This window comes from Rhea americana, unplaced genomic scaffold, assembly GCF_003343005.1.
Source record: "Rhea americana isolate MKP2758 unplaced genomic scaffold, rheAme1 scaffold_74, whole genome shotgun sequence".
Classification (NCBI taxonomy): Eukaryota; Metazoa; Chordata; class Aves; order Rheiformes; family Rheidae; genus Rhea; species Rhea americana.
In genome coordinates, this window is record NW_028186912.1 from 2,358,852 (window position 1) to 2,375,584 (window position 16,733).

The following is a 16,733-nucleotide window of genomic DNA, read 5'->3' on the forward strand; positions in this document are numbered from 1 at the left end:
AATGGGCAGAAATTGAAGCACAGGAAGTTCTGCCTGACCGTGAGGTGGAATTTCTTGCCTGTGAGAGTGACGGAGCCCTGGCACAGGTTGCCCAGAGAGGTTGTGGAGTCTCCTTCTCTGGAGATCTTTAAAGCCCGCCTGGATGCAACCCTGTCTACCATGCCCTAGGCGACCCTGCTGAGCGGGGGGGGGGGTTGGACTAGATGATCTCCAGAGGTCCCTTCCAACCTTACTGATGCTATGATAAGAGATCTTTGTTTGAAGGTACATAAGGCTGTATATTGGTAGAGAAAGAACATTCCCATCAGAAAGCATAGTCCCACAATCCTTATAGATATAAACTACTCACCAAAATATTGAATGTCTACTTGAAATATATGAGAATTTCAGTACAATAAAGTCAGATGGGCTAGATCTCAAACCTATTCATACAAAATGTTACTCTATTTAATCTGCCCATATTTTTATTAAGTGGATATATTTGGTTTTACTGAATTTGGAGGCTGGAGTGTTAGTTCAGCTAAATACTGCCCTCTCCTGGAACTTACTGACATTTTTCTGGCTCCTACAATAAAATTAGTAAGGTTTTTCCAATCACTGTAAATGCCTTAATGTTTTGTGAGCAATTTCAGTTTGACATTGGAAAACTGATGCTCTGTACACATCAGTACACAACTCTTACAGTGCATGACTTGAGTATTCCATTGCGAGGTCTCTAACGTCATACGAACTCTGTGATCTTTATCAATATATAAATGGTTTACGAATTTGTTCAACTTTCCAGAGTTTTTAAAAAAACTGTAACATTATGGAATAAAAAACTGTACCTTCTACAGAGCTTGTTGTACTGCAGGGCATTTTTGGACCTTCCACTGTCTCAACTTGGTTTGAATTAATACTCTATAAAAAAATCAAAATGACAGTAACTGTATTGGATACCCATGACATTTTTGTGATAACTCAAAAATGAAGTTAAAAACTAGTAAATAAATACATTATTAAAATGATTGATAGAGATTCCTCAGATGATCAGTTTCCCCCCAAGAGGAAAACCAATAAAATAATTTCAACTGCAGAGAGAAATTACCTTCTGCTTACAATACACAAGGGATCTAAAACACCAGATTTAGCATTTGTTAAGCACTGTTTATAACTTTCTTCTCTAAGAGCAAAGAAGCACAGGAGTTACAGAGAACAAATCTGTTCAAAACTCTTCTAGTTAAYCCTGAAAGCATCCCTCCAAGTGAGCGGTTTTTACAGATGAGGAAATAGAAAGGAGCCTCCGTGAGCCACCGAGTCAGGGTAAGCCCTGCRGCAGCCGAGCCAGGCTGGAAGCAGGACCGCTGCCACCACAGCGCCTGCTCCCCAGCCAGGCTGGCCCCTCCATTGCCCCCGTTGTGCATCCCCCCTGAGATATTGCTCCCACCAAGGACAGGAAGGGGAGAGTGAATCCAGCTCCTTATTTTAGCAATTACTTTCAACGGATATAAGAAAATGAGGTGGGGGAGAAAATGTCTCCTTTTGTGCTAATCTACACCTTTTGTTGCGTTTAGCTTTTTCCTTCTACGTTCAGGTATCCTTCTCATCTAACAAAGCAACAAGTAGAGGAAAGGTACAGCGATATGGGTATGAAAGAACAAAGTCAGAGAAACACCGGGCTGAATTTTGCAGACAAATTGTTTTGAAAGCTGCATAGTCATCAAGCTGGATTCAGCTCTTCCTTGAGGAATTATTAGATCTAGCTATACCAGGCAAAAAATAAATAAATAAATAAATAAATAAAAATCTAAATATAAATGACTGTAATTATTTTAGGTCATTATCCTCATGAACAATTTTTGTTTTATTTTGTTTTGTTTTTTACCTTGACACCATTTCACATTTGGCCTTTAGTCCCTTAATTCCTTCTCTCGCAGAGGACTCTTCCCCTGTTCTGGCTGCGCTACCTCCAAGAAATGACACAGTCAAAAGTATCCCCCTCRCTGGCTGACGAGGGCTGTGCCAGCGATGCAAGATGAAGCATGCAGACAYAGGGCTTGTAGTGCTCCCTCCCTCCAGTTTTCCTCCAAGGGCAGCTTGTGCAGTCCCTGCAGCCTCGCCGAYGGACAGTGCTACAACTGCTGTGATTTCTGCACTGGGGAGGTCTTTAAAGACTAAATAATTTTGAGCTCTATCTCATAATCTTCAGAAATCTCTCCCCCATACTGCCTAGCAAACTCACTAAATCCGTAGGTTTCCATTTTTTGGACTTGCAGGGCCCCTAAATGTTTCCAGCAAAGACATAGTTCCTTTACRGCTAACTCATAGCTTACTGACACCACTGTTTGTTGTAACTTTTCGGTTATCTCTTCAGGTTTGTAAGGAATACTCTGGGACTGATGGACTGATAGGAATCCACAGACCAGATGCTGAAAAATATGCACTAGAAAAATCGGGATTTTTTTTTGAGTGAAGATAGTTTGTGCTGTTGCCTAAGCCATCTATTTCACATACATAAATCCAATGCGTCACATCATCATAACCAAAGCAAGACCTTTCTTTTCAGTCCATGTCTTCTGAGTTAAACCTAAAATAGCAATGTGGTCATTTACGTGGTATCAAGACACAATAAACTAATGTATGGTCTTAATCTGCTGTAGGTGAGCTGAATACTCCAGCACAGCAACAAATTCTACTTCTATTTTTAAAAGACTAGGTATTTTGAAATCTGTAATGCCCACCTTATGTTTTGGATCCATCTAAGGGCTGTACGTCCTTGTTTGCAACAGAAAGAAAAGGAATTTTACCTTAACATTTGCTTATAATACAGCATCTAAACATAATAGTTTCATCATCCTCTCACCTCAGGATGACAGCTGCTACATAGAAAATTAACTAAACCATGTGATTTTCTTTATTACTCTGGCTTATTTCTGCTATGTATTAATAGCCTACTATGTGTTAAAAGTAGTGCAACACTGATACCGACGGTGGGGGGTGCCCACAAAGGAGGAGCTAGACTGCAGCAACCAGAGCAATGAGCAGAAGAGAAACCTACAACCGACCAGAAGAGAAACTCACTATCAAAGGCTGGTTTTGCGACCTTTAAGAGTACTTGTCTCCCAAAACCATGCAAACATACCACACTTTTTCCCCTTTCAAAAGTTGCAAGAATAACAAAGATTTGATGAGTGTAAGAAAAAAACAATGATACAAACAACAACGCATTTTTCATTATAGTCTTGGTTGTGCTATTGGGTTTACTATCGTTTCCATGGAAAACTTGCAAACAAATTGGAGGTATTCTACAAGCTACAAATAAACAATAACTTTTTTTCTATTGGAAAAACTAAAAATCTTGGCAGTGACTGTACAAAATTATATGGAATTGTATGAGAAATCACATCTGAAATGTTTCTGTTAAACACATCATAACACATAGATCATGTTTTAAGTTTTAAAATCATGTATTATACAGTAAAGACAACTCAAGGAAAATTAATATGCCAATAAGGAATCCTGAAACAAAATATGGAAAATAAAAGCTAAAATTTTAGACTAGAAAAGAAAAAAGCCAAAGCATTTTTAATACATTTTTAGCTCACTAGTTTTATGTAACCATGTGTCTCAATCCAAAAATGTAACCAAGTATTTGCATAGCTTTTAAAGAACTTGCATTTTCAACTATCATCCTCTCTACTTAAATTTAGGTATATCCTAAAGGATATCACAGCAGTATTCCAGACACCTTACAGCAAAATAAAACCTAATACATCATAACTAAATTCCTCCATGGCAAAAAGTCTTTCAAACCTGCATTTCTGCTACATGTAATACAATGGGTAGCTCAGGTTTGTGACAAAGGCTCCCAGGCATTGCACAAACAAAAAAGAATGGAACTAAATTAAATATTTCAAACAACCAGTTTGAGTACAAATGGCAGTTGAATCAAAGAGACAGAGATTCCAGCGGAAGATATTCACTGTAGAGGTCACAATGATTCAAAAACAACTTAAGAGGTAAAGGAGAATTTGATAAAGTTCTCAACATTTCTTATCCTCCAGTTTCAGGCATACAATTAGTTACACTAACCCAAAGCTTAAGCCCATAACGATAATCCTCCATAACACTAACCATTACTGAAACAAGCACAGTTTAAACYAAAGACTGTTTAAGAAAAACATACCGAGCTTGAAGAGTCTGTAGCTGGAAACTATTAAAAAAAACTGTGACAGTGCACTAGACTGGTGCCTACCTTGTAAAGAAGAGGTCTGTCCCAGAAGTATTTTCTGAAGAGTTTAATGTCCGACTCCAAGCAGTGCTCCGCGGTGTGGTTAAATGTCAGTGTCAGAGCTCCTGATGAATGAACGAACCGTAGGCAAGCGCCCTCGCTGAGCTCAGCTCTCGAAATGTCAAACGAACGACTGCCCTGGGAACTGGAACAACATGCTCTTTAAACCAAAACAGATGCTCTGCGCACAGGTAGAATGAAAACATAAACACAGCACGCTTCCTGCCCGCCGCCGGCGCAGACCGTCAGCAGGCTAACGCGCTCGCTGTGCAAACCGGGGGCAGAAAATGTGAAACATCCACCCAAAACACAGCTGGGCAAACAAACGCTTACCAATGACTCCATTCAGGCCTAAGAAAACTCTGCTACTTCCACGCATCAGTGGGGAAAAAACAATGACTGCTCTCGAAGCGATGGTTACTGGCTAATAAAATACGCCAGTAGCAGCAAGCCATAACAATACCTATTTCTCCGTATTGCTGTAAATTAGCAATAGTGCCTTTTCCTGTTAATGTTGCCATATATAGTAAGACGCGACTGGCAGCTAGCAGGTTTATTATCCCACTACAGTGAAAAGCAGAAAGTATCTCAAGGGAATATGGCATTGTTTGGATGTTACAAACAAATGAGACATTCATAACATAATGTACTGTACCAGCGTTTCAAGTAATTTTCTCAGACAAACTGAAGTACGCTAAACTCTCGCATAAACGTTGCGGCGCGCAGAGCCAGGGCCCAAAGAGCCACATTCCAGAATAAAAATGTAACGGAATTCTTGCGTATTTTTCTCTCTTTGCAAAGAAAAGCCAACGGTGAGAATAGGCTTCTGATGGCGAACATTTGGGACCACAAGAGACACAAGCCCCACGCAGCTCCTCAGGTCCGCACAGATGAAACCTCAGGCAGCTGAAACACGCCAGAAGGCGCCTGTCCTTCCAGCCATTTGTCAGCGTGGCAGCTCTCTGGCAAAAACAGGCTCAGAGCGGCAGGACAGCGTTTGCTACTATACTATACTATAAATAATGCTATTCAGCCAAAYCTGAGATTTTACAGAGGTCACGGAGCTTCTGAGGCCTATGTGAAACCCAGGTCCTGTGTTTCTGTTTATATTTGTATGTGTCTACATGGAGTTTAAGGGATGTCTTTTCGTGTCAGTAATAGGTCTGGATCCAGCTGCAATAGTGCCACTGAGAGGAACCGGATGGCAGAGCTGATCCCCTCCGTTACTTAACGCAGAGCACGTTGGGCCAGGATAACGGAGGCTCCAGCGCCCTCCTCTGCCATTAAATGCTCTCTGGTTATTTACAGGTTAGAGTGCTACCGTAAACCCTCCTCAGTTTTTCATCACTTACACTGTTTATTAACTTTTTCATTATTTACGAGTATTTATCTGCACTTTCAAAACTTGGCCAATACCAAAAGGGAAACCAAGTCATCTCTTTAAGTGTGGCCGTTTTGTTTTCTCATCTCCATGTACAACCTGAGGCAATGTCACAGAACCAAGTCACAACACTACAAGGGGATGACACGTAAAGTGATCTGAAAAGAAGGCCAGTTGCTTTTTCTTTTCTTCTTCTTATGTATTTTCTATTTGATGATACACTTCTACAAATATCAGGTCTTATCATTCAGATTTAATTTAAAAAGCAYCTTTTTTCAGAAGAAGAAATGGAGTGCATTTTGCCCCATTTTATTAGTTTTGCACTGTTAAGAATAATAACTGTAAACATACAAAGAGTGCCACTCAGAGACACACCAGTAGTCTCTTTAGACRAGTGTGTTCTCTAACAAGTCCAGAAATACGACTACCAGTTATTTAATAATTTCCTTTTAGCAGTCTCATAAATCCAAAATTATGAAATATTAAAATACAATATCTTAACATAGAAATTAACGTTAGACGCCATTTACTATTCAATTTGAAGGGAAAAACAAAATAATCTCTAACTGAATCACAATAATTACTTAAAACACATAAGTGCATTTATTGATAATACTATTGACTGGCAAATGTAATGATGRAGACTCACCATAAACTTCCTTTAATTGCACACACAAGTTTACACGCTTAAAACGATAATGATGACAAGAAGCAACCGAAACCAACACAAAATTGGCATCTCGAGAAGAGCAACAGTACACCACGTACCCCTTAACAAGTAACAGTTTTTCAGAGGGAGAAGAGCATCATACTCACTTTGTGAAGAGCTCAACAAGTCTGGAGTGCCCATTTTGTAAAGCCAAATCTAACGGTGTTGCTCCATCTTCATTAGGTAATGCTAATGCCAACGACCCACCAGGCTGGGCTACTAAGAACTGGGAAAGTTTAACCAATCCCAGTTTCATTGCAAGGTGAAGAAGAGTTTCTTTATGTTCAGGCTCTGAAAAACATAACAAGCAAACAAAAACACAGAAACAAAATCCAACTGATTTGCTAGGAARCATCAATGAAATTTGTCTGCAGAAATACCACAACTCAGGTTCTGATTTACAAAGGTAATAAAGTAGAATCTTCTTTCACTGAACTCRGAGTTATATGCCTAATGGCTTCAGTGGAACTAAGCTGGAATATCCAAATACCATCTAATTTCAAGAGTTAAAKAAAACACTTTGAATTAGATAATTTCAGTATTTTCTTCTCTGTATGTAGTATAGCAACCAGCACAAAGGATGTCCCAATGTACTACAAAAGACCAATAAAAAGTAATTATCCAGCTGCTTTGCATTGCCTCAGCACCACAAAACATCTGTCTGTGTGTCTAGGTGTTTGTTTTTTTTGTTTTTTTTTTTTTTTTTTNTTTTGATTTTTGTAATAAGGGGTGTGATTTATCAAGGAAGGTTGGTAAAAGATCCTTAGCGATGCAGTGAGCCATAAGCTAGCATGTGCAAGTAAAATGTATGTGATAATTATTTTGTCACTCTTCAGAAAGGTGGTCTCATCTGCCAATTTTTCCTCTCTACTTTTTAACACATTACCAAGAAGTTAAACAGAGGGTGAAGTTTCAAATAAAGCTGCAGACAACATGGGCTTAGTCACGAGATACTGATTCTCCTTCACTCAAGGCCTTCTCCGGCCTTTATTCAAAGAAAGGTTTGCCTATCTATACATATTTTCAAACACAAAGCCTCTGCAATTTAAAGGCAACAAACGAAACGAAGCTCAGGTGCCATTTAGCCTGTTCCTTACATTAATATTTTGGTATGAAGTTAAACATAAGGGCAGACTTTTACAAGGGTCAAGTATTTAAGGACAGGTACCCCACAGCTCTCTGAACAACTGGATGAAATCTTTCAGGATTCCATTGATTTATGAAATTCCATTGAAATTTTATCATCCTGAGTCAAAAGATTTTTTTCTGCCTCATTACCCAAGCCGTTCAGAATATGTTATTGAAAATTACAYGTTCCAGTGAAAAAGGAAAGGTGAAGCTCCTAATACATATGTAGGTATGTGCACATACTTGTATAAATAATGCAGCAAATTTGTTCTCTGCATCAACATTTAATGTATACAGAAAGCTACTCCCCAGTAGAGAGAGCAGTTACGCAGCCAAGGAGCTAAAAATTTATTTTTCAGAAACATTCATGCATTGAGCAAAAGTATCATGCAGTTATGTACAAATACAGTGGCTCAKAGCTGATTCTGAATCCCATTTCACTACCAGCACATCAGTAGTCTCCTACTCAATTTAAGTACTTCCTCTGAAAATGTCAGSAAAATTTATTTCATAGAATCATCAAAAAACAGTTTGAAGAGGCCTCAAGAGGTCTCTAGTCAACTCCTTGCCTTAAGGCAGAATCAGTTCAACTTAAATTATTCCCTACAAATGTTTGTCTAACCTATTCTAAAAACCTTTCAATACCAAAAGGTTTTCATAACCTCTGCAGACACTCTATATGGCTAACTCACCCTTATAGTTACAAAGGTTTGAAATGTCTAACTTAACTCACCCTTTCTCAATATAAACCTGCTGTTCCCTGTCCTGTCCAAAATGGACATGAAAAACAGTTCATTCCTTTCTCTTTGCAGCTTCCTTTTACATAACTGAAAGCTGCTGTCACGTCTCAACTGAGTCTTTTCCTCTCCAGGCATCTAAATGAGAGAGCTGCTTTCTGTTAGTTAGACCTTTTKGGGGAAAAAAAATGTATCTATGTAYCTCATAAAGATRYATATGCCAGGATGGCAAGGAATGCTGCAGCCAACCTAAGGAACTTGCTCTACTTCTCCATGGAGAAAATTATTGAGGGATCTCTGCTGATGATCAGCTTTTGCTGTGAATATTGGATGGCAAYACGTCAATTTTTTACCTTTGAATTTGAAGCCTACTCACAGCTTTCAGATACAATCCATTCACAGAAAGCGTGGTCAGGCCTCCTGGATAACACATCATTATTCATGTTTTTCGAATCTCAGATTTGTTTTTCCAAAAAATAAAACAAACTCTAGACATCAGATCCATAAAAGGGAGCTTCAGGACACAGAATCTAGCACTACAACATCTGACAAACTTGTATATAGTGTTGAAACTTCTATTTCACTGTAGTGAAAGAAAAAAAAATGAATCTCCAACCTTCCCTCTTGTTTGTAGCTAGCTAACATGTAATCTGGTGCATTTGCTTGCCTGTGCAATGCTTATTTACTCCYCAGGTTGTAGGCAATAAAATTGATTCTTGGTCTCCCCATTTCAGGTTTCAGGCAAAAAACGCCCCCAGCTGAGCACAGGATTTGCTGCAGAATCTTAGACCAAGKGAGAAAGTACTGATGCATTTTTCTCTCAAAGGTCTGTAAAGTATTTCAAATTCAGTCTTTGGAGACACTGATGATTGCTGCACTTCAGTTATTAACATTAATCATTAAAAGTGCGAATTATAGTATTTATACTATACATACTTATATATATACGCACACACACACATATTAGCCTAGATGGCACATACATTTCAGTTTTCAAGTGCATGCTATCTTGAACTCCACTGAATCCAACTCAAGCATATGCAGAAYCACTTCATTAAATAGGGATATAGTTGTTCATACATTTATGTTTAAGCCTATGATCAATATTTTTCTGCCTTGGGGTCCAAACTATAAACAATATGTATGTCTGGGCTGAAATATACAGTAGTTGTGAGTTACAATAATTGCAYTTCTTGTTATGAAAGAAATGCCGACGAGCTTTTCAGTATAACAAATAACAGCCGTTTTTCCTTAAATAGATAAATTTTTCATCTCATGCAGACAATAAATCACAATGGAAAATTTCTGTATATCAACTACACAAAACACAGACAGTAGCATTTAAAATACATAACATCAACCATAAAACAAGATCAGTTTCTTATATAGGGACCATCAGTACACCCTACATTTGCAATGAGAGAGGTAGCCCAGCTCCAGTGCCATCAGCAACCTGACACTTTGCTGAAGGTATGCTGGCTCAGGCTTTGAAAGCCTCTGAAATCTCTTCAGTCAACCCAGTACAGCAAGTACTGTTTTGGGTTTTTACACAGCATGAACAGTTTTTCCTTCCAGGAAAGGAAATGGAGAGATGTTTAGAGGGGCAGAAAAAAAGTGAATAAAGTTCTTCAAAGCAGCATGGGGATCTGACTGCAGTCCACAGCTAAGAGCATGACCTAGAATTCCTCATCAAACACTCTGGTCTGCCTGGATCCATGACCACCTTCTACAGATCAGTAACTAAGTGAGCAGGACTCAGCTTTCCCAAAACATATCCAGAAAGAGTGAAAAAATGATGGCTAAGGTGCCTCTTCAAAGATGGAAGAGCTCAGTTCAATTTCCTCCTTAGCCAGACAACCTTCACATTTCTTCTGGTCACTTACTTCATGTAAGCATTTCATGTCCTGTCCCCTCAGCTGCAGAAACCTTGGAAAGGGGTCACAGTGCAGAAGGAAATCCAAGGAACATGGAGYRGGAGGAGAGTACAAAAGCACCAGCCCAACCCTGTAATGCAASAATCAGCTGGAAGCCTCTGCTTTTGGGACWTGGATGTTTTGCATTATACTATCACTAGATGTGAAAAGGATTGATGTTTGGATATCCAGGTCTCTCCACTTCCTAGCAGAATGCCCTAATCATTYAGGTGTAGTACCTAAGGTACTATGGCGTGCCACTATCTTCCCTTTCCCTTGCTGTGTATCTGAATGGAGAACGATCACRTCTTCTGCGCTTCGCCCTGGCCTCGGTGCTACTTCTCTGCTCTAGGGAGAGGCATCCCCAGTGACTTTAGGCTCCCAGCTTTGCCACAGGTCCAGCCGGGCAAGGGGGAGCCAGGCACCAGTGCTCCCTCCCCAGGGTGGTCATCCATACCCTGAGCCTCAGCTTAGGCACCCAGGAAATGTTGTGCTCCAAACAAACGTTATGCATTTGCAGATTAACATGGACACTAAAGCACGGGCTTTCAGAATTGCTCCTTGGTCTGAAGTAGTTAAATTCTGCCAAAGATGCACCTCATCTGAAAAGTGAAAGTCGGTTCTTGGGATGTTTCCAATTAGACCATTTTTTCCTATATATTCATAAGCAGCCAGCACAGAAGTCYGCTCTAAGTAAAACATTTGCAAACAAATCAACTGATATTAAGGACACTAAGCATCCGATTATACATTAACAACACCCCAACTCTAAGATTACAAAAACAGAAACAAAAGGGCAAACTTTGCTCTGAACCCCACCACCTGACTAAAACTTTCTGTTTGGCCTCAGGCCAATRGGTTTCAATATATGCTGTTATATTGTAAAAAACAGCCACATAAACTTGCACTGGGAAAGGTAAGATTAAAACTTTCCTGCTCAGCAAAAAGGGAGCACTTAGGATGACTTCCATATTCATGGATAGCATTCACTCAGCTCTGATCCTGCTACAAATACAATTATATTTCTGGCCCTAATCTTAAAAATAATACAATGTGGATAAGTTTTTCACAGAMTAATTTAGTTTTAAAAATAATTTAAGGAATACTAAATAAATACTCTCTTGTCTTAAAACACAAGCTACAATAATATCTTCCATTATCAAACTGCAAAACTTCTGGCTTTTTTTTTTTTTATGAAGACATAAACATACTCCTTCACCTWTAAAGCTTGCATTATGGACACAAAACTTAAGAGATTTTCTGGGTCCTACTGTCAGGACTGTGGCTTCTACAAGCATCAAAGCAGGGAAACTCCTTTACAAGATTATCAAATTGAAAATTACTAAAGACATTTTCACTGCCAGTACTGTAATGGAAAGGTTAAGGCAGAATCACAATGCTCCAACCTAGCAACCTTCRTCTCACTCTAGCCTAAATTTATTCATGCCCAGTTTAAGTATGTATGTCAGCAGGGTCATGGTGGCAGCTCAAACAGCTCTCTTCATGCATTTATGTTGAAAACAGCCCTCAAATTCCCTTCTCAGCCTTTATTTCTACAAACTAAGTATTTGCTGGGCTACTCTCCTCTTCTTACCCCTGTCTGAGCTGCTCAGGAGTCATCAGAAGTTGATGATACACAGAGTCATTATTAGCAGTTTGCTTTATGATATTAAAAAGTGAAATAAAATTTTGAAATCTAAAAGATTACTAGAAAGGTAAATCTATTCTTTAACATACGGAAAACATTTTTCACCATGAGGATGGTCAAACACAGAGAGGCAGGCTGCCCATGGAGGTTGCAGTCTCCCTCTGCTCTGAGCAGTGGGCAGGGCCAGGCAAGCTCCAGGGACCCCTTCCAACCATGATGCTGTTCCATGATTATTTTATGATTCTACCCCATGATTAACAGTATCAAAGCAAAAAGTAATAAGACATGAAGACAGTTAACAAGCTTTTTAACTGCCCAAAAAGAAAAGATTTGCACTAAAGAAGTAAAATTCTGAAACAATTTTTTAAACAAATTTTAAAGAAGAGTTTTAAGTTTCCATTCTTCCTCCTTTCGTCTGCTCCCCTATTAGCTCTCAATGTGACAGAATGAATGCAATTTTTACCTTTTTAGTTTTTCTCTTTTTCCCTTTCCCGTGAAAAGAATTTCAAATGCAGACAAATGGCAAAAAACCCCAAATCAATAAATAAATAACGTATCAAAAAAGAAAAATAAAGATGTTGAGAAAAAATGACGAACATAATTTGCTCAACAGTATTCAGTGGCAAAAAGGAGGAAAATCAGAAAAAAAATAATGAGAATTCAAAACTTCTGCAACATTTTCACATTTAAATGGATAAAATACCATTTTCCATCACAATATAACAAAAAAAGATTCCTAAGATTTGAAAGATGCATTGCTGGCTGATTAACACAGGGTTAGATACTGCAAGACAGGTGGTGCAATGAAGGAGATACACTATCAGGACATTGTTTTGCATTGTATCCTGGTTCTGCAGCCAAAATACTCCAAGTTATACAGAGTTAAGCCAAACAGAGTCTGCTTAAAGCATTAAAAAAATCCTTTTGTTCTTYCTTGCACCTGAATCCCCTCTTATGTCCAAAACAATAAAATAAAAACAAATATTTCTCTCTGACAGAAATGACTAAGCCCTTTCTGGGCTATGTATCTCATTCATTTCCTGAAAGGAGACTGAAAACTCAAGACTTGTGACTTGAAAAGGGAAGGGAGACATTACAACAGGCTGACAAATTCCAGTTTTTCCTGGCTTCATACTTTTATGTATTACTATTTGTTTTTTCATTTCCATTAGGTAAGAGATTGTTTATAAAGTGGTCTTCAGYGTACCCTACCACTGCAAAAACATATGTATGTGCTTAACTTGCACTGCAAGTGGTTTTATGAATAGGCAGCAGTGGCCACAACACACAGGTATGGGAAACGGTGTCTCCAAGGGCAGAGCTTGCCAATTACTGAATAACTGGAACATCCCCCCTTCCTTACTTTTTTTTTTTTAACTAGTCCCTCTTTTCCTCACATCATCACCTGCCCTTCTATACTGCAATATCTCCTACTCTCTCCCCTTGCACCCCTGTGCTGCCCAGCTCTGAGCCTGCTGAGACAGGAAACAGAGGCGGTTGGTACAGAGATGAGTGCAAGTAGACGGTTTCCAGGAAAAGATGGTTTCCAGGTTTGCAGAAGGTGGTTTCCAGTCTCTCAGAAGGTGGGCTGATACATTCAATTCAGCCAACTACAGTTTCTACCATTGGCTTGGTCGAACTGCCACGGGACTGACAAACTGTGCAGAGGTGAAGGAATCGAGGAAGAAAAGCTTAAATACCATTTTAAAGGTAAACCTTAAGAAGTCTAACCACTGCAGTTTTACCAGGAGCACCATTACCATCAATCAGCCCCACATGGTAATGACTGCACACAGTAACCTCATCTACTCAACAGATAAGGTTTCAGCTGTGCTTACTGCTCGGGCGATCCCAGCAAAGACATGAAACTACACACGAAATCGTTGCTGTTAGCAGAGGGATCCTTCCCTTCCATTTGTACTGCTGCCAAATGCTCCCCCTCAGGCTGTTCAGTTCATGATGTTTGTTTATTGAGCACTACTAGCGTGCTCCACACAAGGCAACTGCAATCTCAAAGCCAGGTGCAGAGAAGACCACAGCAGGGACAGAGCGTCAACCAGACCAGCTCGGACCTGAGACTGATACTGAACCCTAGTTCAGGATCACGTCTCTCAACAGTGCCCACTACCAAAGGAGGATACAAAAATCCTCCTAAGCCCTACTATTTCRATATTGGCTTAAATTAGAAAATTTGTCTCTAGTGTCTCTTACAATACTTGCTCTACTGACTACTGCCACTTGGTATACTTAGTATACTACTACCAACTCCAAGCACTCAATCCTTTTCCCCAAAAGCCCCTTTGATGGTCAGAGGGGTCTCRAATCTCTCTTCACTGCTATTTCTACTACAGACCAGAAGATGAGGACTACATGTTCCCTGAGGAAGTCCAGGTTCAAGCATGCTTGCCAACATCTTGCTTCACATCACAGTTTTCTTGGTTGCCAGCAGGCTCTGAAAGACACTCCTCTATCCCCTGATGCCTGTGCTAGCATCCTTCCTCATCTATCCCACGCAGTTTCTAATGGGTCTGGCTCCTACAGGGCCAAAGAGCTGTCTGGTTCTCTCATGTTGTAACCTGTCTGAAAAAAAAAAAAAAAAGAAAAAAAAAAGAAAGAAAAGAAGAAAAAAAGCTTACCTCTCCTATCAAACCTTACCATACCTATAAACATTTATCTGCTGCTCTCAGTATTTCCCTAATTCCATGAATGAAAACACAGGCACTTTGGTCCTCTCCTCCTTCAAAAAACTGAAAATTCCAACTGAGGAAAACACAGATATAATTTCTTTTAATTTAGACCAGAAATATAACATGCTCCAGTCATGTTTGAATGGATGAAGCCTATCAGTAATGTGCCTAGCATCAACTAGGAACAGCAACAGGATTTACATAGGAAAAAGCAGGGGAAGAGAAATAAAGTCTAAAATGTCACATAAAACAGAAGAGTGTTCCACTCCACAACAGGAGATTAGAAACCACTGAGTCTGAATGCTTCATTTTGCAAGACTCATTCCTAGAAAATAAATATGAAGCATTTACTATAAAAAAAAAAAAAAAATGAATGCTTCATTTTGCAAGACTCATTCCTAGAAAATAAATATGAAGCATTTACTATTAAAAAAAAAATGTGTGAAAAAGAATTAAGTAAGTATAGACACTGTTCCCTTTTCTACAATCCACAATCAATTTTCACAATTCAGGATGTAATTTTATTGCTGCTACTAATAGCCTTAAATCTGAAAGAGCTCTCTTCCTATYGAAAATAACTGTAAATGGTGACAAAGCCAGCAGCAAATGTTCTTGCTTAATTAACAGCACCCAGACAACCTGAACTCAGCCTCACAGCAATGCCCTTAAAACAAGCAGAAACTGAAGCAACCTCGTTGTGTGTACGCAGCACAGAGCCCTTACAGAGACCATGCTCCTGCGCACCCACTTCCCCTCCGACAGCCCTGGGAAGTAAGCTTCAGTGTGAGTCAAGGACGCAGAAGTTGCAGTGAAGATGCTGAACCTATGTTTGATGGCCAGTAAAAAAATACAGGTGTATCTCACAACCTTCCTCCCTGTTTCTAGAGCTCCACAGCCCCTGACCAAAAGCACGAGCAAATGTCAGATGGCATGGTGCTGGGAGCCCCCTTCGGCACAGAGGCCTCCTGAGGAAAGCATCCGCAGAGAGAAGCRGTGGCCCCAGGTCTCAGGGAGTAGCCCCATGTGGTGGCTCCCCTTGCGCCCATGAGTCCTTACCGAGGTGCCCTGGTCTCTGTCAAAGGCTGGCACTTCCCAGCACATGCTGAGCTCCTGCTGCCACGCTCTTCTCTAACTTGGACAGGAAAAGCCTAGGCTGCCATAGCAGGCTTGATTTTGAAAAACTGCCCTAACCCAATCCTATCGGAAGAGGAAAGGACACAKTTTCTGAAGGTCATCTGGAGGCATTTTTCTCATCCAGATTAGATTATTTCATCTTTCTTTCTTCTCCCCCCCCAAGTAGGATAAGGTATCACAGCTAGACAGATTATGACATTTATTTCTATAAAGAAGTTTAGTCTGCATTCTGTTCAGGAGGAGAAGTGGTTAATTAGCTTCCTAAATTGAATGATCCAATTTTCAGAATAAAAATATCCTTTATAAAGATACAATTATAAACAAGCAGCTTCTCTGTCCGACTCCTTCCTACACTCTTCCCTATCTTCAAATCCACCAACAACTAAATCCTTAAGCGTAGAATCTCTGTCAGATCCTCATGCAGCCGCCTTTTGCTCTGGCAGAAACTGGTTGCAGGCCAGGTAAGCGGAACATGCAACCAGTTTTTGTGAGTGGGCAGCTTGTGACACGGTTTGCAAACAGGCACTTACTATAAGTGAGGATTACCAAAAGGTTCATGCTTTCTTGTTGCCTTTGTTGAACTTAAATAATGTGTCTAGCAAGTCCTGACCTGTGCAACTGCACTAAATTCCTGAATTATTTGCAATGCTCCCTAGACAATCCAACCTCTCTTTATCCAATCCTTTTTATATCTTATAAAGGGAATACAAACACTTTTTCCAAATACCAAAACTCCTATGAATAAATTATTCTTCTATCTTTCCATCTACCCATATGTCTCTAAATCCTCATAAAAACGAATGAAGTCCAAAAACACCAGATGGTGTAACAATTTTCTCCACCAATGTCACTCAAAAGTAAGGTTTTTTTCTTATAAAAATAGCCCAGTAGCTCTGAAAACTGACAGAATCAACAGCTCTTTAGTCTCACAAGTATGAGGTCCTAACTAGTGACAGCTGGTAGCAACCGAATCTTTCACAACACTGATACTAAAAGGGACATCCTGATACCATTGAGCATCAAGCCACTACCAGACCTTGTGGGGAAGAAGTTGCAGGGACAGCAGGTAGGGAAAAAAGTCCCTCCCGTCTTCGTAGCTCCTCACAAATCTCCCTACTCCTCGTTC

The 16,733-nt window shown here is 39.8% G+C and overlaps 1 protein-coding gene across 6 annotated transcripts in view; it reads right to left on the reverse strand.

The window, feature by feature from the left end:
- Positions 1-16,733, reverse strand: part of ARHGEF28 (Rho guanine nucleotide exchange factor 28) — a 130,778-nt gene that overhangs the window by 79,721 nt on the left and 34,324 nt on the right. For all 6 annotated transcript variants that reach the window (XM_085322079.1, XM_085322077.1, XM_085322075.1 and 3 more), the window contains 3 exons: positions 6,468-6,651; positions 4,235-4,415; positions 828-900 (listed from right to left, as the gene is read on the reverse strand). In XM_085322079.1, coding sequence (XP_085178205.1) covers positions 828-900; positions 4,235-4,415; positions 6,468-6,651 — 438 coding nt within the window. The remainder of the gene's footprint in view (positions 1-827; positions 901-4,234; positions 4,416-6,467; positions 6,652-16,733) is intronic.